This window comes from Melospiza georgiana, chromosome 4 (genome assembly GCF_028018845.1).
Source record: "Melospiza georgiana isolate bMelGeo1 chromosome 4, bMelGeo1.pri, whole genome shotgun sequence".
NCBI lineage: Eukaryota > Metazoa > Chordata > Aves > Passeriformes > Passerellidae > Melospiza > Melospiza georgiana.
The window spans coordinates 11,090,761-11,116,839 of NC_080433.1; the positions used below are offsets into that span (position 1 = coordinate 11,090,761).

Genomic DNA, 26,079 nt, shown 5'->3' on the forward strand with positions numbered 1-26,079 from the left:
CCCAATGCACCACTGAATTCAACCCAATGCGTGGATTTCAACCCAATGCATTAAATTCTACCTAACGCATGAAATTCCACCCAATGCATCACTGATTTCAACCCAATGCACGGATTTCTACTTGAGGCATGGATCGCAAAACAATGCACAGATTGCAAACCAATGCATAGATTGAAAAACTGGTGCATGGATTTCAACTCAACGCATAAAATTCCACCTGATGTGCTGACTTCAACTCGATGCATTGATTTCCACCCAATGCATGAAATTCAACCCAATGCACCACTGATTTCCACCCAACGCACGGATTTCCACCCAACGCACGGATTTCCACCCAACGCACGGATTTCCACCCAACGCATGGATTTCCACCCAACGCACGGATTTCCACCCAACGCACGGATTTCCACCGCCCATGCACAAGAGCTGCTGTGCACAGAGGCCTGCCTGCTGGCCATGTGAAGGATATTTCCATTCGACGATGCTGATGCACGCCCTCCGGATGGGATTCTTCAGCGTGAGGCACAGCAGTGCCCGGGGCGGGCGGGTGGCTGTGGTGGTGCCCTGCTTCTTCTGCTTGCCGTACTGCTGCCGCTTCCTCTGCGTGGAGCTGGCCGTGGAGATGGTGGCGTTGCCGGCGCTGCCCATCAGCTTGGCCTGCCTGGCAGCATCGATGGCAGCCTGCCAGGACAGAGCTGCCCCCGGCGTGGGGATGTGCTCCGGGGCGAGCCCTGCAGCTGCATTGGCGTTCATGTTGGCATGAGCCGGACGGGGACTCCCATAGTTGGAACCTGTGAGGGAAAAAGAATTAAAAACAAAATAAACCAGAGAAATTTGTGAAGATGTTTTTTAAACTGCAGAAGAGATAGCTAATGCCTTTTTTAAACCTTCAGTGTAGAGTAACTCAAATTCTTCACTGTAAAGTAATACTACTATGCAATCTTTTTTCTTGCAAGAGATTCCCAAGCAGACTGATGGATGCTGAGCTGTTAGAAGTGCCTCCAGTCCATGTCTGGAGACATTCAGAGAAAATAAACTATCCTTTCTTTTTCACCCACATATTTTGCAAGTTGGACTGTTTGAAAGTTCAAAAGGTGAGGCTAGCCCTCATCACCTTCTCACTCAGACATGCAGCACGATGCTATCTAGTACATGGCAAAGGACTCAGATGAAATTGTCAAGTCCCGTTACAAAAACCTTCATGCTTCTTGGAGGTTACCTGAAGGCAAGGTGAAATTTTGACAATAACCTTAATTATCCCTGCACAAAACATATATGTACACTCTAAGAACAGCCTGAGCAGGAGGTCCAGTGAAGCAGAAACCAGCACACAAGGACACAGCTGGTGGCCTTGTGCTCTGTGTGTTCCTGTGCAGAGAGTTTAGGCCAACCGCAAGTTTAGAAATTGGAACTAATGCCATATCCTGACAAATTACTGAATCAATGGAGAAATTCATTTTAAAAGCACAAAATAATAAGAATGCTAAAATCCGGCTGTCCCAAGTTTTGCAGCTTCTTTAGCCAAAAGTAAGGAAGTATATGCATTTACCAAATCCTAATAATGGAATATTCACATCAGGTGACATGTGGCTGGTGCTGAGAAGGTCTTGGCAGTACAAAAATTAAAGTCACTCTCTCAAGCCAGTGCAGTTGATCCAGTGTTTCAGTAAAGTCACCTCTGCCTCTTCAGTGAGGCTTTTCCAGCAACCCAAATTAAAACCCCAATCACTTAAAGAGGAAAGAATTTTGAAATTTCAAGAGATTGTTTTACTCTTTGGGCTATGCTTCAGTGTTTTACTCTTTGGGCTATGCTTCAGTTGAGTTTTGCAAGAACTTGTGAAATATTAACTGAATTTTATCCCAGACACTTTACAGAAGAAAATGAAAGCCCAGTTTAAAAAGTGCAACATGGATTCTACACAAAGTCACAACAGCAAACTCTGATTAAGAAGAATGCCTTGTTTAGGTATGTCCTGTATCACATTTAAGAGATTATTTAATTTGTATGGACTTGTGAGTTTGCCCATAATTTGAGGTACAAGTAAAAGGAGGCCTGAGAGGTCAACAGATCTTATTCCTCCGCAGTTCAGCTTCCAAATCCTGCCCATTCCTGATTCAGGAATTCTGAAAGGTTCCCCTGACATCTGAGCTGCAGGCTGTGCTTCAGAGAGAGTGCACACACAGGGGGCAGAGAGAGGAAACCCCGGCAAGGAGTGAGAGCACCTGCTTCAAAGCAAGCCCAAAGCCTCCTGTTGACCATGCTCCACTTTAGATTAGTGCAGAATTGTGGTGGTGTTAAATAGGACAGATGGGCTCCTGCAGACTGTTAGACAAAGCTGAGGGAAGACCACTTGTGACACCGTTTCTTTTGCAGTATCAGATGAAAGACATTTAAAACCAGGGAGTTGGAAAGCTCTTCTTGAATGGAAATAATTACTCAAGATGCATATTTCATAGTTGGTTGTGCAGTGCCAAGGTAGCACAGCACTGACTGCACTACAAATGAATGAAAGCAGGTGGAATAAATACAATTACATTGACACACAGAGTGCAACAGGATATGCCTCTGCCTAGAAAGCATTCAAGATTTGTAAATTCACCTCACTGCAACACAAGGAAGGACATGATAGTGTCAGATGTTACTTTATGTCAGGCATTGCTGTAAGATTTTCAGGCTGTTACAGAGCAGGGAAATCCAGAGCTTGCCTCTGCTCACTGAAAAACCTCCTTGCTGCAAACCAGCCAAAGGAAGCTGATGAGTAATGTGACTCTGATATGTGAAAGGGAAAGCTGAAAGAAACAAGGAATGGGAAATGGTTAATTCACATCCCTCACATTTTGAAAATGAAGAAAAAGAGCTTTCAGAATCCTACAGGCTAAGCAGATTTCCTCGATGAAGCAGGCAATCAAGTGGCAGACAAAGTTAGTTTTCCAAGGCTAAGCAAATTGTGCACAGCACTACTCATGGGATATGTATTTATTTTCAGACTTGTTCCAGATGCAGTTTTTCTCTTAGCATCTCTTTGACCTCCCTAGCCTGAGGCACGCTGGAAAGGAAAAATAAATGGAAAATCACTCTAATTATTCTCCCACTCCAGCTTTTCTTTAATACTGACCCATTAGAGTGGAGAAGAAATATGTGTGTTTTCCAGTGAAAGCAAACTTGCTGATCCCTCTCCACAGTGTTCTTATCATGCTGACTAGACCATGTGCTCCTGTAAATAAACAGCTGCTGCTTCTTAATGAAGACTTTTCTGCAATTTGGGAATGTGTCAAGTTCCATCATTATTACTTCTTATTAGTTAGGTTCCACATGAGGATCCAAGTCATGCATTTTGACTTTGATGTGCCAGAAAATTTAAGGATCCAGCTTTTGGTGGTTTCATTGGTTTTGCTTCTAATATGATCAGCAGTCCCATAGCAAAGTGCTTTGTCTCAAATTAGTTTCAAACGATGAGTCAGTAATGACAGATTTATATTAACAAATATTACAAATATTGATAACTGATAAAGCTCTCTCTGCTTTATGAAGCTCTGAGGCTGCAGACAGAATCTCTAGTAAATGAGAAATGGCAATGACAAAAGACTTGTTCTGGAGGTACTTTATAGAAATAGCTTGAATAAAAGAGTGAAGCTCCCACAGCTGCATTCAAGAACTGAGCAAAATCTTTTCAAAGCCAGCACAGCCAAAGTTTCAGGGAGAATGAAATTCCACCCTATAATCTAAATGCTTTGGGTTAATTCCTGGGAAGAAAGGAGAACAGAGTTCCTATTGAACTCATGAGGCACTAAGCTGAAATTTCACCTACAGCACTCATTCCTCCCCCACCACAAAACTTTGCTGCAACCTGAGAGCTGCAGTCACTGGATTTGAGGTTTTTTTCTTTTTGCAGTACAACAGTGAATAGTCCACTCAATTTCCCCACTACAAATAAAGTTTCATACTACCAAATACACCATTATTCAAGCTGGATGTTGACCAGAACTAGGAAATGGAGATTGAGCCCCCACCCAAATGCAATAACTCACTAAGCACTCTGATCCACAGCATCGTCACCCTGCTAATCCCCACCACACTTCAGCAAGAATTTCCACTGTTGACTCTGTCCAGCTGGTGCACAAAATTCTGCCCTCTCAAACCCTTCTGTGCTATGGATCATTAATTTGAGCATTTAAATATAATTAAACAGAAAAGTCTATATATGTGAACAAGTTTGATTACAAAGTCTTCAGAAAAGATTTTCACTTCTGAAAAAAAAAATGCAGATTTGTAAAAGTAAAACAGATGCAGAAACAACAGAAACACAGGTCTCAAAAATCAGAGTTAAGTCACAAAAGTAACAGGTAAGGTTGCTCTACAACAGGAAATGAACCATGTTGCACAAAGTACCTGATGCTGAAAGCTTACAACTAAATCACTAAAATTGTCATTACCGAAACCATTAAAATACACAGTGATGACCATTTTAAGTGCTATTTGAATTCTAACACCATCTCTCATGCCACCTATTACTATATCAAAAAAGCATCACAAAAAACCCCAACTATGCAGTGACCATTTGATGCAAGACATGGGCAGGTTAATGACACAATGGAATCACAACTTTTGAGGGTTTTTGCTTTCATCTAGTTAAGCATACATTTATTTAGAAGAATTTGTGCTTAGATTAATTATTTAAATGAAAAATAAATCAATCTGATGTGAAATGTAATCTTTCCCCCAACACTTTGAAAACAGCAGATCCTAAAATTGCACACCCTGAAACTGCTGTGTTTTCCCCTAAAGCAGAGGAGAGCTGGGTACAGTAAAAGATGAGATGGGTTAACTCAGTGTCTTAGCTGCTCTCAGAATGAAGGCAAAAAGCAAGTAGGAAACTGGTCACATTGCTAAGATCACGTGTGAGACCAGTTGAGGCCCACAGGAAAAATGTTACAAAATATTGAAGTGAGAGGTGTCAAAATCAGAAGCACGAAGAACAACAGCAATAAAAAGTCAGTGCATGAGATCATCTGTTAATGAGGAAGAATGTGGAAAACATTGATCCATTAACCAATGGAAAAATGAGAGCATTTGACAAATTATTCCAAGAAGGATTAAGTATTGCACGACATTTTTGCATCAATTTTTACTTTAAAAATATCCATCAAGAGCTGATGACTATCACAAAAAAACCCCAAACCAGAACAGGTATAATTTCCAACTGTAAAAGGGAAACAAATCATTGGATAATGTCCATGCTTTCAGCTGCTTTGGTAGCTACTTTGCACCCTAGAATGTCCTAGAATATTTAAAACACCTTCTGAAATAACCTCAAAGCTGTTGGCTGCTGGCTTGAACTCATGGAAGACAGGAGAGATCTCAGAGGACTCAGAAATGGTAAGAGGAATCTCCAGTTAAAAATAAAATAAAATAAAATAAAATAAAATAAAATAAAATAAAATAAAATAAAATAAAATAAAATAAAATAAAATAAAATAAAATAAAATAAAATAAAATAAAATAAAATAAAATAGAAGAAGGGCAAATTTACATGCAGATTAACTTCAGTTTGAAAAAATAAAAATTTAAAAAAAAATGGAATAAGTAAAATAAACAAGCACCAGCAAGTACTTGCAGGACAAGTAGAAAACAAGCAAGAGACATGGACCTGTCATGAACATATTGCATCAAAGAAAACCAGTTTCCTCCAGAACTGAGCAACAGAATTCCCAGGCAAAGTAGAAGAAGTAGGTCCATGCCTCCTGGTTTTATTAATAGTTCTATGAGGTCTTGTATGATAGTTTCATCAGAATTCTAGGGATATACAGGCAAGAAAAAAAATTGGTATGTCATGAATATGAAACCAGTGGATGCCTGGGAGCAGTTATCTTTGCTGCACATCCAAATTGGGGATGTGTCACAGGGAGGTACCCGAGAGCCTGCCCAGCATCTGATCCTGTTCCATGTTTTGATTCTGCTCAATTAATTATCTGGGTGATTACATGGTGAACAGTGTTATTAAACAAGCAGGTAACTGTGAAGCTGGGAGGTAAAGCAAATACACTGAAGGACAGGATCTGAATTTAAAATTAACTCCATGAATTGAAGAAAAAGCCTTTAAAATAGGAAGGACTTCAGCAGGGACAAATGCGAAGTATTTAAGCAAAATGATTCATCTGCCCAAATTATTTTTCAGGAAAGCCTTGGGGGGTTTGTATTGGATCCCCAAGAGAAGAGAAGTTGGTATTGTCATTCAACAGAGCACAAGTTGATATTGTCATTCTGCCTTCTTCCCATTAAAATGCAGTGATAACCATGGAGTGCACAAACAGGGATAAAACCTGGAATGCAGTGGGTGTGCAGGTTTGGCTTCCCCAGCCCAGACAGACTGGCTGAGCTCAGGCTGCCCAAAGTGGGCAAGGAAATCAACCCAAGGCCTGGGAAACACGAGCCCAAGGCAAAGGCACAGGAATGGGAATGGCAGGGTGGCATGACAACAGCCTTGGAGCATGTCTACATACGTAATATATATATTTTTAAACATGTATGTATGTACTTCAATGAACAGAAAGGTCATACCCATCACCAAACTCACAGGCAATAAGCAGAAGGGTTTGCAGTAAGAAAAACTCAGGCCTTGCACACTCTCAAGTGTGTCAGATCAGGCCAGCAAAAATCTCTATCTGCAATCACCTAAGCTGAGATTTCTAGTGAGCAGCAGTTTCTTTTGCTCATTTAAAGCAAGTTTGACATGAAGAAAACCCTGTGCACAGACATCTAATGTATTTATTTCATCAATCCATGAAAAGAGACCCCTCTGAGTAAACCCTGCTTCACTCCAGCCTTTAGAGGATATAAAAGACTTCCTAAAGCCTAAATTTTAGCCTAATAGACTTTATAAAGCCTACATTTTAAAAGCCAAATAGATTAACCTTAGTATCTCAGGACATTGACCAGCCACAAAATTTACACCAAAATTTAAAATCTGAACACAAAATTTAAAATCTTAATATGAAATAAACCCAATTACTTACATGAAAAAGCAGATTTTTTTTTCCAGAAATCTTTACTAACTTTTCAGTTTCCCTGCCTAGAACTTTCCTACAGTAAATGCAAGGCTGCACTCACCTAAAACTCTTTTTTGAAGCATGATTTGGATATTTTTTCCTTATCAGCCCATTTAAAAAAAGTTAACACGACATTAATTCTGATATCTAACAGTTAAAGTGACGCTAGGGCTTTCCCCCCCACTAGTAGAAGGGTTTTCTGAAGGCATCCTGCAAGTAGAGGTAGGAATTACAATGAAAACTGGATTGATTACAACTAGGGCTTTTTCTATAACAAATTTTCTTATTTAACACATACACTTTTAAATATCACATCAGGTCAAGACTCAGTGTAGTTTCTAGCCCAGATAAGAGAGTTAAGAATTTCTCCCGTAAATTTTTTGGGGGTTTCAGAACATACATGTACATAGAAAACACATGATTTAAGACAGTTTGTTTGCCATAGTTGAGACTAAACATTTTTTTTTAAATCTGTACAAAAATATAATTTTCAAGAACTGTGCTTCACTCAACATGAGATCTTGGTTTTCCTTCTTTCCATCCTCAAAAGCAAGGATTTTTATCTGCATGCCATTCACAAAAGATGCAATGAGCTCCGAGCAATGTGAAAAAAAGTCCATTTCAATGAAGAGCACAAGTGCAAAAGCTGCTCTTACTTCCAGCACCAAATGCCTCCAAGTTAAATATTTACTGCTGAAAATTAACTTCTGACACTGTGTGGCAAATTATTGTCATTTTGCCAGCACTGTTTAGGTTTGGAATTTTCTGAGAAAGGTTCCACGTTGGTAGAACAGGCAGCACAGTGGATTTCTGGCTCATGGATGAGGCACAAGACTGTAAGCAATAATAATTTCCTCTATTCCCTACTGAAATAAAGTATGGGACAGCTCTTCCTTAAAATCATGACCTAAACAGTTCTCTCCATGAAAAAAATGCCATATTTCAGAGGATGTTGCAAATAAAGTCATTCTTCCATATGCATAAATCTTGGATGTACAAAACATCCAGACAGCAAGACAGCAATTTTTAGGATTTCCCTTACTTTTCTGCTTGAAAATGCTGTGGTTTTCAAAGAGCACAGTTCAGCTGTTTAGGGTGGTTTTGAAGTTCTTTTGCTTTGTGGCTTTTTGGCTCATTTTGCTTTTTGGAGGGTGGGGAGAAAGGAAGGGGCACTGTTTGTTTTGCACTGTGGGCTTTTTTAATAAAAGACACCATCTTTTACTTGTAGTAAAAATAAAATATATTCCTACTTAATGATAAATTTGGGATTTAAAGTAACTCTCTGTTCAGGCCCTTCGACCAAAGAGGCATCTCAAACCTTGCCCAGGAGAATCTAGAAAGCTCAAAGTTTGAAAATCCTCAGCAGACACAAGGATCCATCTAGCTTAGGGTGATTCTCTTCTTAACTATGGAATCAAAAGAAACAGACTGGGGAGTGAAGTTTGGGGTTTTTAGAGAGGAGGAAGCGGGGGGAAAGCATGAACCCTGCTACATAACAGGATCTGAGACAAGTGCCTAATGTGTTGGTAATTGATGAGAGGTAAACTCAGCTGAATCACAAATTCTATCAGGAGATAAATTTATTAGGGTGAGGAGGTGTTAAGAGGACAATATCCTCCAAAACACTTGCATTTTTTTACATTTTGTGACTTTCAAGCTACAAGAAAGCCCAGAGAAACCCACAAAGGATCCTTCTTGGGTTTCTTGAGATGAGTTTCTGGTGGCTCCAGAAATCAAGCCAGGGAACTTTTCCCTTCAATCACAACTCAGTGAAACATTCATAAAACTCAAAAGCAGCAACAGAGGAGCAGTGACAAACATCTCTTTGCTGATAAGAGGATTTGTATTTGTCTGAGAGACCCCAATTAGCCCCAAGGTTGAAGGAACAACTAGAGAGGGTATTTTTTACAGTAATCCACATTTCTCCTGGGATAACACCATCTCCAGCAGGACACAGAGCACAAGGACAAGTAAATAAAACCCCAAAGTTCCTCACCTTCAGGCAGCTGTAGATGCATCTCTCATGGTATATTGCTTTGATACATCATTTTAAACAGAACACCTATTTTTAGGGCACCTGTCAGCACAAAAGCTTTGCAGTGACATGCACACACATCATGGAGAGCTGCTTGGAGGGACACTAGGCCAACTCCAGGCACAAATCCTCAACCAAGAGAGAGCTTTCCTGCTTAAATGTCACAGACATTTTCTGGAGAAATCTCTTTGCCCAGGATTTCCCTCCTGGGAAGCTGAGAAGCCTCAGAGAAATGAAAACAAATTCTTATCTCATTTGCTTCTCCTGTGTTTTGCTGCTTTGGAATGCGTTTGGAGACTGTTTCATTGGTTTCATGTGAATTGTTTTGAATCATTGGCCAATCAGGGCCAAGCTGTGTTGGGACTCTGGAAAGAGTCACAAGTTTTCATTATTATCTTTTTAACCTTCTGTAAGTATCCTTCCTGTATTCTTTAGTATAGTTTAGTATGGCATTCTTTAATATAATAAATTAGCCTTCAAAAACATGGAGTCAGATTCATCATTCCTCCCTTCATCTGGGAACCCCAGAGATACAATACTTAAATGCAATTTTTTCCCACTGTTTGTCTAAATTATCATTACCACCATTACAGGTGCTGGGTGCAAGCACATCTTTGGTAAGATTTCCTGGACTTCAGTAAAATTTCCCTGGAGATTAACTTTAACTCAATAAATTGGATTCTTCTGACAAACCTGTCATTTTCTTATTGGTGAATGATTACTCTTCACTTAGTGAGTAATCTAAATATAACTTCTTTACAGAAATTAAGCTCTTACACTTCAAAAATAATCCTCACCATATTAGATGGTCTCCAGATTCCTTGTCTGAAAATGCAGAGTGGGATAGAAACCAATACACAAACCTGTTAATTTGATTTGCCTCACCCTACCCAAATAATTTTAAAAAAGGGATTTTGTCTAAATCCCCTCCAGAGTCAATGGAGAGATCATTTCTTCCATCCTTGGGACAGATTTCTGAAATACAAGTGAAAGCAGCTGCTCAAAGTGCCAATCTCTCTTACTGTACAGAAGTAATCCAAAACACAAGTTTAATTGCACAACAAATTTCAGTGGATTAAATGAGATTAAATGGCTCCCATTTATTTGGGGGAGCACATGCATGCACATGTGCCTGCGCACAAGGTAGAGAGCAGCTCTGCAGCTGCTTTTGGCCCTAAGCATGTGACACAGTTTGGAAAATATGTACAAGCATATGATATCTAAATAATTCAAAGCCTGCAATTCCAATAGTCTTCATCCTAGAAAAATCAATCACACTCCTTCCACAACTCATAGTATGCTCAGTCCAGAAATAGCAGCCTGTTCCCATTTACAGCAGATGATGGCTAAAAAGCACAAAGGGATCTCTATGTAGGTCTGTATCTGAGTTACAGACAAGACATTTCAACAAAGGCACACACATAAACAAGAAATCAAACTTTTGCATCCAGATATTGAGTCCTGACAGACAACAGACAGTGGCAATTCTGACAGGCTGAGGGTTTTTGCTTCCCCTTGCTGTTCATGGGGTCAGCCTTCAGCTGCACAAACCCAGAGAGCAGCAGGGTTTGTGGGGAGGAGCTCAGCAAGTGCAGAGAAGGAGGGTGTAAATCTAAATTTCCTGCAGCAGCCATAAGCCCTGGCTGCCAGCCCTCCCTCACAGTGGCCATGCCCACAGCAGGAGGTCATTAATCTGCGTTATGACACAATAACTCTGATTAAAGGGGACCTCTGAAGGCCATCTGCTCCACAGCCTCCTCCTTTTTGAGCCCCCTCCTTCCAAGTGGTCCAAATTCATCAGCCTCTGGCTCTCCAGCCCCACACTCCCACACACTGCAGCATTATTGGTGTCTCTGCTCTGAGTCTGTTCAGGGTGGTGAGAACACACCCAAATTAAAGATTCAGTCAGATAGTGACCATACCATCTAAGAGAATATATATATATATATATATAAAATAATTATATTATAATAATATATTATAATATATACATTATATATATTAAAAATCTCAATATATAATTGAGATATATATTGAGATAAATATTATTATATTAATATATAATATTATATATATTATATATGATATTATATATAATATATTATATATTATATAATATATAATATATAATATATAATATATAATATATAATATATAATATATAATATATAATATATAATATATAATATATAATATATAATATATAATATATAATATAATTGAGATAAATATTATTATGTAGAGATATAGAGATTATTATATAGGATATCAGAAATATAGAGATTATTATATAGAGATATTATCCATTACATATAAATATATAATTGATAATTATATTATAATTGATATTATAATATATAATATCGATTATATACTGATATTATATTATAATATCAATTATAAGATTAAATTATATTATATATCAATCTACAGATCTATATATATTGTATACTATATAATAATATATATCTATTATGTATATAGAATAAATAAATAATAGATATATCTATATCTATTGAGATATATATCTCAATATATAATCACAATATAAACCTCAATATATAATTGAGATATAAACCCGTCCAATTTCCAGAGGTACCCACTACATGATCCTCAGTGAAAACCAGACATTAGCACACACATGCAAAACAGGCCCTCAAAAACTATTTCTTGCTTTCCAGAAAGGCAAAAATTTATTTTAAGCTACATTTACCTAATTTTAGATCATGCATGCAATACCCTAATAAATTAAAGATGCACTCCCTTCTTGAAATGCAGGTTCAAAGGAAAAGGTATTTATAAGATGCTTCAGAGTCAAAACTGACTTTTATTTCAGCTATTAATCTTAGTGTTCTAAAAACCACATTTTTCTATTTTTAAAATCTGATTCTTTTTCTTCCCTTGCTGCTTGGAATTATACCAACAAAACATCACCAAAACCAATTGAAGAGGAAAGTTTTGAAACAAGCTGTACAAAAGTTTCAATCAAACTCTAAGAATTAAGTAAAAATAGAAAATTTTGGTGTTTCTAATAATTTCAGTCACCTAATTAATGTTATCTCATTTTTAAATAACTTTAGACAAAATAATAGTATTCAAACAGGAGGGCTCTTTGTACCTTAGCATCATTAAGGTGTGTGAAAGAGATCATGCAAAACAAGGCAAAATTCGAATTGAGAGAAGACTAAAAGCTTCTTCCACTCTGTATTTCCTTTCATTTCCTTTCCACAAAATCCCCAAGAGAATGCTGTATACACAACATGTTCTGCACACCAAGGAAAAGGAATTCCTTGTGAATTCCTCCCCTCAAACAAACCCACAGAAAATGACCAACCACAAGAATGCAAACCATGCTATACAACAAAGGAAAAACAGCGGCTTGGTTAATATTCAAGGTGACATTAAAAGATAACTTTAAAAAATACCCAAAACCATTCATTTACTCAAACTAGATCTTTGTGATCTAGAGGTATCATAGTATTAGATAGATTTAGAGTCATATTTTTTAGCACTTTGCATAGAGGAAAAAATATTTTTACTGGGTTGTTTGGTGCATAAAGTAATATGTTCTATCTCCAGCATGCAAACTTTTCCCTAATATTTTTATTTTTAGCTCCTGGTATCTTCTTGCTGAATGTTCCAAGTCTAAACATTAAGCATGTGCAATATACAGATGCAAAAATAAGCACCCTTGGCTTGCTGTGCTGGCTGTGAGCATTCCCAACCTAAATAAGGCACTAATCAGGAGATTGCAACTGCAGCAAAGGGAGGAGCTGAGGGTGAGAGGTAATAATGGGTGGGGGAAATGAGCAGGAGACAATCTTTGCAAGCACCTGTATGAGGAAAGCCAGCATCTGCTTTGCATCCCAGGCTGCACCCTGGCACACGTAACCCCAGAATAGCTCCTGAGTCACTGGGTGACTGCACAAAGGGAGTTCAGCCTCTTCCCTGTGACCTTTTCTGCAGACAAGTGTTTGAGGCAGCCTTTGTAGGTTCTTTCTAAAAATAAAAGCTGCTGTTTATATAAAAGCAGGTCCATTGATCATGAGGGAATTTACATGGAGCAGATCCACACCAGGTCTGCAGAGCTCTTGGTGAGAGCCCAGGAGGCTCTGGGTCAGCTCTGCCATAGGGAGAAGGCTCTGGCTGCTCCAGCTCTGCCTTGGGAATTTGCAGATCTCACCAAAGATGGTGAAAGCTGAGGCATTGTGTTCCTTTCTTCCACAGTTTGCAGGATCAGCATCACAAAAGAAGCAAGAAATTTCCTACAAACCACTCATCTGGTCTAGAGATTCCGTGGTTCTACTGCTCAGAGAACTAAAAAGGAGGAAAACACAAAAATCCAAACCAGCAAAGTAACAAAAACATAACAGAAGGCCTCAAAACATCCAGGCTATTTAAAAATTGTGCCCTCCCAGTTTGGAGGAAGGTGGTGTGTGCAGATTGACTCCTCTTCCATGACAGAGCAGCTTTGTCCTCATTGGCTTTTTTCATTCTGGACAGAATGAACCAACACATAGAAACACATCCCTGAATGATTTCCAACCAACATGCAAGCCTGAAAGCCCAGGGAACTGAAAAAAGGAGATACAAGAAATGTAGAGCAGGAAAACATCTTCAATGAAGGACTAAAAATAGCTTAAGCATCCAGTTTTATGTAAGAGAGAGTTATAAAAAAATTGATCAGAATTAATGAGCACAAGCACGTGGAAGCTCTTTGACACACCTCATGACCCTTTCAACCTCATGGAATAACCCTTACTATATCCAATATTTGGTAGCTGTAGCTAAGCAAAGTCAGGTGTCAGATAAGGTGTGCACTGGTGACAACGAGGAGCAACAACCAGGGAAAACTTAATTGTGAAATGTCAGGGGTCACTTCCTGACATTATTTCACTTCATCTCCCCAGGTCAGGTCTGCTTCATTTTCTAACAACCCTTTTGGTGATCAAACAGCAGAATCCACAAACTGCTGGGTGAAATTCTTCAGCCTGGCAGATGTCCCCAAAAATCTGTTACCCACAGACAGCCCAAGGACAGCAGCAAACTCAGATCTTTAAAGTACACCAATTGGAATTTTCTCTGTAAAAATGTGTCTTTTGCAACATATTAAGGCCTGCAGTAAGATAAATGCAACATTTTCCCATGTAGACTGGGGATCCCCATTGTCCTTATTTCAAGTTATCTGCAGTACAATGGCTTAATCAGAAAAGTAGTGCTACAAAAACAGTAACATTATTTTAAGTAAATTACTCCCACTTAAATCCATACATTTCCTGAAACATTCTCTTGTTTTGAGTCATTGTATCATTACCAGGCACAGACAGTAAATGAGCATTCAAAAGCAAATGGTGAAACGATGACAGAAAACATCAGAGACAACCCCGTGCAAAATTACAGAATAGCTTTTCAAAGAGGCAAAACATATGTTTGTGATTTCTTCAGAAAGATTCAACTGGAAGCCACCAATGGTAAATATTGCATTTAAAGGTTGTTTTTTAATTTAAAAATCCCCTTACTTCCTTTTTTAAAAATCCAGATTTCACAGCTGAGTTCACAAAGTTCAATTACTTCACCAGCACCTCATGAGAAGGGCAAGCACTGCTTTGAGCTGCTCTCTCCCATTGCAGATGGCAATTTCTGCAAGGAGAATATCAGTGGCTGGCGCTCTCCAGGGAGCTGAAATTGCTGCTTCACAAACCCTGGGTGCTGTGGCACAGCAGGATTCGGGCATTCCCTGGGCACAGCAGGATTTGGGCACTCCAGAGCTTGTGTAAAGGGCAGCAGGACAGAGCCAGAGCTGGAAATCCTGGGCAAAGAGGCCCTGAAGAGATGCTGTGATACAGAACAACTTCATGTCCCTGCTTGTGGCAGTGAGAGGGAGAAATTTGAAAAGATGCACATTCTTTGAGGTGATATAGTAGCACAGGTATAAAGAAAGAGTGTGCTGCCCTTTATTTATGATGATAAAAACTTTCCCTGCCAAGAGAGGTTCACCTTTTCTTCTGAAGCCGCCAGAAGGATTGCTCCCCTGGCTGCATCCTGGGGGACAAGGGCTCTCCCTCTGCCTGAAAGCATGGATCCAGCATGCTCCACATGGAAATCCAGGCTGTGGCAGGCAGAATCCCATTCGCCAGCATGTCCAAGGTTCAACAAAGTCACCAAGTTCATAAGAGAAAATGAATTTCATGCCTCAGTTTATCTTCTCTTTGAGACCCTGCTAGAGAAGTTCTCCACTACTCAAAAATGGCACTCCCAAAACCAGGCACACTGCATTTGTTGAGCCCACACCAACCAAAGGGTTACAGCAGAGAACCTTCTCTGCATTGCTGTCACCCAGCTGTTCATCTTTCCTGGTGAGTTTGGTACATTCCAGCCAGCCCAGGTACCTACACTAGCCAGGAAGCAAAGCCTGAACTGATGGCAGCATAATTCCTGTGATTATATACAGCATAATTCCTGTGATGCTGTGTCTTCTGCCACACTTGCCATCCCTCTCTGACACTCCCAAATCTCTCCTCTCCGACTCTGGAAAACCCATCTCCCTCCTGAGGCTGCCTGTTCTGCACTCACAAAGTTTTCCACTCCTAAACAACATCTCAGGTAAAATGGATTGTTCTCACAACACAGGGGTTTAGCAGGGATATTCCTCAAGAAGCAGCTTCCAACAATGAATTTCCAACTGTGATTTTTCCCAAGTTGTGATTTTCCTTATCATGCTTTTCTTTGCCAATTTATTTTGTTTACCAGCATGCATCCAGGCAGGATGTGTACACTGAATGGATTTGCATTCACACAGGCCACCTGAAAGACAGGTGACTTGAAACTAAAATAGTCACAGAATTCCTGTGTTCCCACTATGCCTCTGTTGTTGACAACCAAAATTAGAAGCCACACACATGCACAAGGTAGAATTCAGTGCAGTAGTTCCAGCAATCTGAAATCTGACATTTAGTCTAACTTAGTCACCAAAGCTTTAGCTACATAGCCAAGGCAGAGTTAAGTAGCTCCCAAAAAATCAGCCTACCCCACCTATTTCATATATCTATAATGTTATTTGGCCATGGCTGATTGCCTCTCCACTGACAGCACACCAGCTCTAAAGGATTAGCTCTAACTAGACAATTTAAACACCTACAGTGAGGTAAAATGGAATCTATGCCAAATGATCAGTTTTACTATATGAACAATGACAAAACATAGAACAGTTCTCTCTTATTTCACACTATTCTATTTCTTTCAAAATCTTTCATAACACACAGCCAGATGCTTCCAACCACAGTCGCTTATTCATTCTGGTCCACTAAGCAAATTATGCTTCTGCCTATATATACACAAAACTGTGTAGGCACAGTGCAACTGCAGACATCTCAAAGACATTCTAATGGTTCCCAAGAGTAGATAATTCTTGTTTTTTTCCCCAGCTATTTGGAAACAAAAAATAAAAATGCCTCATGATACACACACAGTGGAAAGATGGCAGATAAAAAGCAGAAATATCTGTGTGTCTAAGTTAGTAGTCAAGCCCTGGAGGTGCCTAGTGGTATGTGTAGGTTTGGGAGGAAGAGAGAGGGTTCATTCCTCCTATCCAAGGATGCTGTGTGCACACCCCACAGCACCATGTGCAGCCCCCAGAGAGAGCCCAGACAGCAGCCCCCTTTCCTATCAAATTCCCATTTGATCACAGCAATGTCTGCATTCAAGAGAAACAGATTTTGTCTCTGCAATTTACACCCAAGAGGGAAACCCACACACATCCTGATCATAAAGCATCTGGCTCAAAATTCACAAGTCTCTGCACTGACTCCTTACAAACCTGTCTGGTCATTTGTTCCCCAAGACATTCCTTCCATGGCTGTTACACCCTGACTGTAACACTGACCATCACCAGGGCAAGATTGCACTGACAAAGAGGAGAATCCTCTTTACTTATTAATATACAGCGCTCATTAGTGAGGTTAAGGCTGCTCAGAATAATTGGTGCTAGGGCTGCAGGCAGATGACTCAGCCTGGCCTGGGTGACCAAACAAGACATGGAAAACTACTGGCCATGGCATGAGGGACCACCAGGAGTGGCAACAGAGCGAGGAGCTGACAGGAGGTACAGGTGAGAAATGTGAGAAATGGCCACGCTGCACACACAGCCCAGAGGGACCTGTCAGGGAGGAATAAACTCCACACTCAATTGAGGAAAGTGCTGGGGTCCTATAGGGAAGCATCCCAGGGACAGCAGTGCTCTGGTAACTGTGTTAGGAATGTGAAATAAGGCCAGCATTACTGAAAACCAGTACCAGAAACACCAGATTTGGGGATGGAGGTGGAAAAGCTAGTGCAGGTAAAAACAAACAAGCTAGGGTTGGGTTGTTTATCCTGGAATGACAAGGCAGACACAAAGGCAGAGAAAAAGCAAGTCAGCAGAAATTGAAGGAGATAAATCATGGCACAACATCTGTATGGGGGCACCCATCAACAGCCCTGCTCCTTGATCAGCACAGCTGGGGCAGGACAAAATACCCAACCTGAGGTTCTGATTGCACCACAAGACTCAAACTTGTGCGCTCAGGAGGAGCTGGGCAGGGTTTGTCCTCTCTGATTTACACCCAGACACAGGGATAAAACTTCCCAGCATTGCTGTGTCTGTTCCAGGCTTGATGATATCAGCAACTAAACACCATTTCATAACATGGATCTTACTAAAATTAAATAACTTATTAATTTCTTTGCATGCACCTCCTAGGGTGATATCTTCACATAAGCACACATAACATAGTTAATGAAGAAAGAGAAAATTAATTTTCCAAGCCCATTGACCTGGCACATTAGGAAGATGACAAGACCTTTTAATACTGGAAGTTGTTCATATTACAGGGACCATGACCATGTAAATATAGAAGAGGAGAAGTAAATAACTTCAGAGAACATGTTCCTTTTTCAACCTTCCAAAAGGAAAGAAGTAGAGCTTTTGTGCAGATATGAGACTTCCTGAAAGTCTCCATCCTAACACAGAAATAAATTAGAACACAGTCTGCTCCTCTAAATTTCCGTACTCCAGTCTTTACATTAATCTCCCAAACAGCACCTGTCTGTCAGATCTTTTGTAGCTGCAGAATCAGGTTTAGATACTTTCTACTGCTTTTATCAGAACAACTAGCTACATGAACTAGAGGTTTAAATCCTAAGATGACAAGTGGGGCTTTCCATCTTCTGCAGCAATTCCATCTCTAAATAGTATTCTAAAATAGTATTCCAACACGACTCAGGGAGAGGAGTAATGAAATCCACCAATGTATTAAACCATCTGGCTGAGCTTACATCACATTCCTTTTGAAGTATCAAACACCACCAATACATGCTAAAAAGAATAAATTTCCTTCCCTCTGATATTTGTAGAGCTGACTCCACACAGGGCTTTCCCATCCATATTTCTCATAAATAATGAGAAATTATTTCTGGCCCTACAGCATGCATACCAAGATCCTTAGGAACACTCAGTGCATTCTGGGCACTGATGTTCTCCATCAGAAACTGCCTTAAAGCACAAAAGCCAAAATCTCAAGAATGCACACCCCAAAACGAAAAGAAAAAAAATGTTCTTGTGAAATAAAAGCAAATTCAAGGCAAAGATAACAGCAAAGCTCTCAATAAGAATGCTAAGTACTGGAAAAATAAAGAACTGCTGACCCATATGTACTTATTTAGATACAAGCTTTGCCTTGGAACAGCAGGATGTATGTTGCAGTCAAATGCATATCTCTGCACAGAAATACTCCAAGCTGTGTGAACCACACTGCAAATTAAAAGCACTTAAGGAGATGTCTAAGCATGATGTTTCATAGAAAGTAGCAGAAGTTGCATTCTCAGCATTAAAAACTTCCTGCAGTGTTTTGTTGAATTATTCATACTCGGAGATGTGATCCTTTTTTAAGCACTTCACATTTGACCGTGTGCCATGATACACTCACAGGGACTCTGCCAGGCACCTGTAAAGCTCCATCCTCAATTTTTCCAAAGTCTGATGGCTGAATTTTCTCAAATTTTATTTTAAAATGCTTTGGTTGTCTTTGAGAGCTGCCAGCAGCAAGTCCCTCTTGTCATTTTTGACTGATTTCCTGGCATGCATTACATCTTTTATCACTGCATGCAAGCTGGGACACAATTTTTCTTCTCTTATGATCTTTCTTGACACCCTTTGCCTTAAAGCAGGGAAAAGCCTTCAAGTCATGTTCATCTCAGTCTTTCACTCTGCTTTTGTTTCTGACTTTTGCCATAATGGCTGAAAAGACAAGAGATACTCAGTTACTCTATTCCAGTCATCACTGTCCCATTGCAAATCCAATTCACTGCAATCCATTTCAAATCCAAAATTCAAATGAAACTATTAACTTCTTAGTCATAGTGTACCCAAAAAACAAAATTAAGGATTTTTTTTCAGCATATACCCTCAAGAATGTGTTTATTTCTGATTTAAGCAATAAGCTTTGTTACATTGAAGAAATAGCAAACAATTCTCAAAGAAAACTGTGGAGAATTTTTTTTTTTGAGAACTCAGCAGTGTGTGCTGCTAGCTGCAGGACCAGCACACCCCAAACACATGCTATCAAACATTTCACACTCAGAATTTGTGCAATTGAGCCAAAGCCAGTGAGAATCTGCCAGGTAAGGCATTGGAGTTCTATGGCTAAAGCCATTCACTGATTTATGAATTCAACTTCTGATGCTGCTGGCGCTAAACATAACTGGTGCTGCAAATCTTAAAATTTTCACTTAGGTGAAAGTGATGTAAAAGATTCCATGTAATCCACTCCTAGCTATTGCTCCTGGATACAGTCACACTAAAGTTCCATTAAACCCACAATTAAACCTGATCACTTTCAATTTTCACCCCATAAATGCCTTTTACTTCTCTCTAAAGACACCAATTTGAATTTAAATTACACCTGAAAACACTCTGTGCATCTATACAATTTACAATGGGCAATAATAACAGGCAATATACAATTTATAAAAGCAATAATAGGCCATTTAATTATCATATGTGAATTTCAGCACACAGGTGAAGCTTTCCTCCCTGCCTGACTCTATTTGTTCTCAACTCCAGAGAGTGATGAATACTATGGATTTCCTGTTTTCTTAATGACCCTTGGGTCTGTGCAACTTCATTTGCTGACTTTGCTGTCAGTATCTTAAATTCATCCCAAGGAAATCAGACCCCTTCATACTTAATTCAAATGTCTAATATTTACATGTAGGGTCTGCACTGAAAATGTTCTTTTTAAATGGAAGCTATAAGATGGAAAACTCAGAAAATTTTGGCATTACAGATCAGTCTCAACTTTCAACTTCCTGATATTTGTCAATCTGCATCAGAAATAAGGTTCAACACAAATCCTCTATGCAGTGTATTTAGGTGCAATAATTCATTTTTCCCCTTCAACACACATCAACTTTAATTCCTGTATTCACACAAATTACATTTGCTTCTCACACAGGTCATTTTTGCATTCCTGGAGCTAAAATTCAGGAATTTTAGCTAAAATTCCTACTCCTGAATCATTCCTGAAGCTAAAATTCTACTCCTGACAGCTGTATAACACAAGTTGCAGTTTAAAAATCATAATTTCTGCCAGTAGCTCCTGAAACTGAATATAGCTGCCACCTAAGAGTTGAGCTGAGTTACAAGCAAAGAGACACAAGTTTCCTTTTGTCTATGTAAAAGATTAATTCTTCTGACAAAAAGCATTAGAAGAATATCTGATGCAAAAATAATGTATATTAAATTTCAAAAATTACATATTAAATTTTAAAACTGAGGCGTCTTAAGAAGTTTTACATCCAGCCAGCCATATTGGAGAATGGGAGCCTTTTTTTTGTCCCTTGGAATAAAGAATCTGAAATCTGATCACTAACATGAGTTTGTTCCTACAATGCCTTCAGCAAGAAATGTTGAGTTAATTACTCAATTAGAGCATATTTACTTTGTAATTATAATGTCATGTTCAGTCATATTTAATTGTTTTTTCCAAAACACCCGAAGGCAACCATACACAGAGTGGGTTAAAAACCTGAATATTTTAGATAAATAACAATGCAATTTAGAGAAGGATATTTTAAATATATCATAGAGTATTCTTTAAGGTTGGGTGGTTCTCAAACAATATTTTCCTTGGGAAAATTAACTCTTTAAGGTTTATGGACAAAACTCAAAAAGAGTTCCTGTGCAATCAGATTTCCTTTTATTACTGTCTCTGGTTTGAAAACCACTAAGTTTCCAGTCAATCTCAATAATTATTTTATTTTAATCTTCTGTATTTTATTAAAGAAGCAAATTTTCCTTCCCTCCTAAATTTGTTGAGTTTCTTGGTGCCCAGGTGAGACTTGTGGATTTCTTTCATTTCTTGACAGATGCCAGGTTAAATAACTTTGTTTTCCCCCCCCCATGAAAGAGGCTTTAAATGGTACTCTGCTAATTTCTCCCAGCTGTTGAAGGACATTCAACTTGCTCGTGGTTTTTCATGGATTCTGAATGTTTTTCCTGCTGAGGCAGCCACTGAAATTTAGAATTTTCTATGTGGGACTGAAAAAAACATACAGGAAAAAAAGGAAAATTGTGGAAGTCCTCTACAAACACCATTTTAGCATGCCCGTACAAGCTTCTAACATCCCAGAGGTTCCCAAAAAAACAAATTATTCCAAAAGCCCCTCACACGGCGCCCCTGTGTCTGATTAAAGCCAGCAAAGTGCCTGGGTGACATTGGGAAATGAGCTCTCCATCTTCATGGATGCAGACTGAAATACACAGAGCAGACACCAGAACAACGTGGTCAGTTTGTTTGTTTGTTATGAAGAGAATTAAATGAAAGGCTGCAGTGGGTTTGGGTAAGCTCCATCATCAGAGACATTCAGGATTTGCCTGACCATGGCCCTGAACAGCCCCTTTTAATTAAACCTGTTTTCAGTGGGGCGCTGAGCAGCCCAGCCCACCTCCAGCAGCTCCCTCCCATCACACAGGACCATTTTGTTTAATCCTCACCTCCCAGAAATGCCATTTTTGCACTGAAAGCTGAGGCAGGGAGAGCAGCAGCTCCCAGAACTGTGTTTTTGGGAAGGTGACAGGGAGGGCAGCCCTCCAAAGCCACCAGCAGCCACTGCTCCCCAATCCCATCTCCTCCTGAGGATGGGCTGTGCTCATCATCTCTCAGCTCCAGATGGCAATAACTCAGCCTTGCCTGCTGGACAGCTGCCAGTTTGACCAAATACAGACAAAATGTGATTCCATCAAATCTTCTGTCACCTTCTACCACACATATATCAACCTTTTCTCCCTCTCTTTTCTTTTGACCAGCAAAGGCACCTGTCCAAACCACACAATCCTTAATGTTGTGTTTGGGTTTCTGGAGGAAATTCAGCCAGGCCTTTTGTTCTGGAAATCTCCACACGTGGTACAGAGACACCTGTGACTCTTCCAGCTGGAATTGGCTTATCCTGAAACCATCACCAGTTCTTAAAGCTTATTCCATTCTCATGATTATGAGAAATCCACAGGAACTGACAGAAATTCTTCCAGAATTCTTCCTTTTCTTGCAGAAAAGGGTTTATATGTATTATCAACTGCACCCTGATGTGTTTCACAACAACCCTGCAATAGCACCAGTTGCCTCTGTGATATAAAACCTCACTACTGGATATCAGAGATCCCAACAGGACAAATCCACCACTGAACCCACACCTAAACTCTGCCAGGAGCACCATGAACCCATCACTGCCCTCTCTGCACTGAAAACAGACTGGCACTTTCCCAGTTTAAAAATAAATAAATAAATAAATAAATAAAAACTGAAGGAAAAAAGCTTGACATGCTTAAATGCACAGTCATGCTTTTACTCCAATAAAACAGAAAACTTCTAAAAATAGTAATTTTTTTAACTTTCATTGGTAATGTTACTAAAAAGAAATGCCAATGTTATGTTAGGTAATAGATGAACTATCAGAAAGAGTGTTCAGTGGCCACCCACCAACATGTCTGAACCCTTAATAGCATTTTCTCTTTTTAAAATTAATGATGCTGAAATCCAGTAATAAACATTTTAATGAACACACTTGCTCTCAAATTCCTATCATCCCCACTATCTAAACAAAACCAGTGTTTCAGACAAATGATTGACAAAAAATATACTGGGTTTGTATACAGTCTTTAAAAAAAGATAGGCAATTGAACCATTTAATAACATTATGTTTTGTAAATCATATATCTGCCACTGGTAAAAGCTTTCTTTGGTGTTGATCTGATTTGTTGTATTCAATAATTTAAGAGAGAATTTTACTGCATGCAGTCACATCTGTTATGCTGGTTGATAGTCAATAAATTTAGAGAACACTTGCTCAGAGGAGCTCTTTTATTTATTTGCTGTTGCTGAACTTGAATGACTCTGTTCCTTTCCTTATTTCCCAGAAAGGGTTAAGCAAGACAACAAGACATTCCTCAGCAAGTTGATGGCCACAATGAAAACTCACACACACACACAAGAAGTAAATTTAAGAGTGACTGCCATTCAGGCAAACCCTATTTTAAGTATGGATGCAGAACCATTTTCCACAAAACTGGAAGAGAACGAACCAAAACTGAGTACATATGGCAGCACTGCAGTCACAGAGCATGTTCTCTGAAGTGTTTGGAAGAAACAAAACAAGAAGATGAGGACAAAGAATTCAAAGTAAGTATCTCAGTGGGATAAATTAATTCCACATGGCAAGGCTGTGTCATGCCTGCTATAGTGAATTGCCCAGCTGTAACCCCAAAAACACATCAGAAATGCAAGGCAAAGGGGGTTCAAGGTCCCTGGGCTGCAGAGAGCGCACCAGGGAAGTGCTCAGGACAGCAGGGCAAACTCCAGGGTGATCCCCTCAGCAGGAACACTGATGATGACCTAACCAAAACTGGTCTCTGTGACTGGAGATTATGTCAAAGAAAACCTTTCAAAAGTATATACTTTAAATTCCATGCCTTTTGCAGGACACTTAAATATTCCTTTTAAGGATATTTAATGCTTGAAAGCACTTAAATACCTTCCTGGAGGCTCTACTGGCAACTTCCACAAATAAATGCAGTGCACTGTATTATGCAGAATGTTTAAGTACTGTTACTTAACACTATGTTAAATATTTCTATATTACACTGCTATTTCATATTATATTGAATTAAATGCTTCACACCAACCAAAAGTTCCAAATACTTTGAGGCAGAAGATAACACCTCATTAATACAAATGTTTATTGTTAAATCAGGGGAGGTTGGAATTCTAGTGCTGAATCTTTAAACAGTGATTCAGACTCTTTTTCTCCAAAAATCCTGAAGATAAGCTGTTTCAGACCACATAGAGATATCCTTTATGCCCCATGACTAATGCCCACTCTGACCAAGCCTTACAGCAAAGCAAGAGCACAAGAGAAAATACTCAAAAATGACGACAAAGTTTGCTAATATGGTCACTTTGTCACCATGGAAAGAACGTGGCTTCTCCTACACGTGAAAGCATTGCCCCAAAAACAAACAGGAAACAAAATTGATATTCTGAAAATAGAGCAGAAAATTAAAGCAAACATCCAATAAACTCTAGTGCCTATAGCCAATGGTTTTGCTTTGCAGCACAGCATGAGACAGATTTCAGCTCTCCAACTGAAATCAGCTGTGAAGTGTGTACACAATCATCTCTATTTATACCTGCAAAGTTAAGAGGAATATTTGTGGGTTTGACCCTCATTTCAGGTCAGAAAACACATCAGGGACTACACTGGTGGCTTGACCCTCTCGCTATCAATAGGCTTCTGAGAAATAAAGGGTATACTAATTAGTTCTTAATTTAACAGATACAGGAGATACAAGGACTATGAAAAGAGTGTCTTACAGGGAAACATTTCAAGAACAGGGTATGTGCAGGTTAGGAAAGGAGGTTGCAAGAAGACCTAATTATGGTTGACAAATACCTGAGGGGGTTCTCTTTCTACAAGCAGCAGGTAGAAATCTCTTCAAAATATGCAATAAGGACAAAGCCCAAAGGCATTATCTGAAATTGAAGGGAGGGTAGTTCAGCAAAAATGGCTTTTCACTCAGAGGATCATTGCAGCACGGAATAAATGACCTAGCGGGGGCTTTTCAGCACTGATGAATTTTATCCCGGGATAGGCAGCGATGGAGAGCGGGGCTGGCCGCAGCATCCCGGGCAGAGCAGCCCTGCAGTGCCACCTTCCGGGAGAGGCTGCGGGACCCCGCTGCCCTCCCTCCCCTCCGTGGGGCTGAAAACCTCAGCAAAACCTCAGCGAAACCTCCGCGGAGCCCCGGGCTCCCTCCCTGCCGCCCCTGCCCAGCGCAGGTGGCAGCGAGAGGCGAATTTAACGCGTGTCCGAGCAGCTCCGGCCACCCCGTTCCGCTCCCTCCATCCCTACAAGGGCTGCAACACGTGGGTTTGCACACCCGTTTTCTATTTTATTTCAAAGGACCAAGTTTTCAACAGCGTTAAGAGGGAGCGCGCTAAAGATGCCCCTCGAGGATTCCACCCATTCCCACGTGTGCCTGGGTTGTGATGTAGTGAGTTTGGGAAGCTTTTGCTGGCACTTCTTGGGTGGGGTTTTGTCATTTTCTGGACAAACATAAGCTGTATCAAGGAATAATTGCTATTAAAAAAATATGCTCCATTGTATAGCGAAAAAAACGAGCATTGTGTCTCAGCATCAACAAATAACATACTAGTCACTTGCCTTTGTGCAATGGGAGGCTGTAATGAAAGCACAGCAGGCTTCGCATCCAAAAAAACCCAGGAAATTCTTACTGTAGGCCAAAGATTTTCAGGACAGCTAGCCACATCCAGAAGTGTAAAACAAGTATTATTGCAAACCTACCCAAACTGGCAGATAAAAAGCCAGCAAAGCCCTTTCAAACACAATTCCTCTCCACCACAGCCCTCACAATATAACTAATGGCCTCCCTACATTTTATTTATTTA

General features: G+C 39.7%; 1 protein-coding gene across 1 annotated transcript in view; it reads right to left on the reverse strand.

Moving 5' to 3' along the window:
- CACNA1C (calcium voltage-gated channel subunit alpha1 C) overlaps positions 1-26,079 on the reverse strand; it is a 409,374-nt gene that overhangs the window by 380,540 nt on the left and 2,755 nt on the right. Inside the window, exon 2 of the mRNA XM_058021914.1 lies at positions 469-791. Within this exon, the coding sequence (XP_057877897.1) occupies positions 469-791 (323 nt within the window). The remainder of the gene's footprint in view (positions 1-468; positions 792-26,079) is intronic.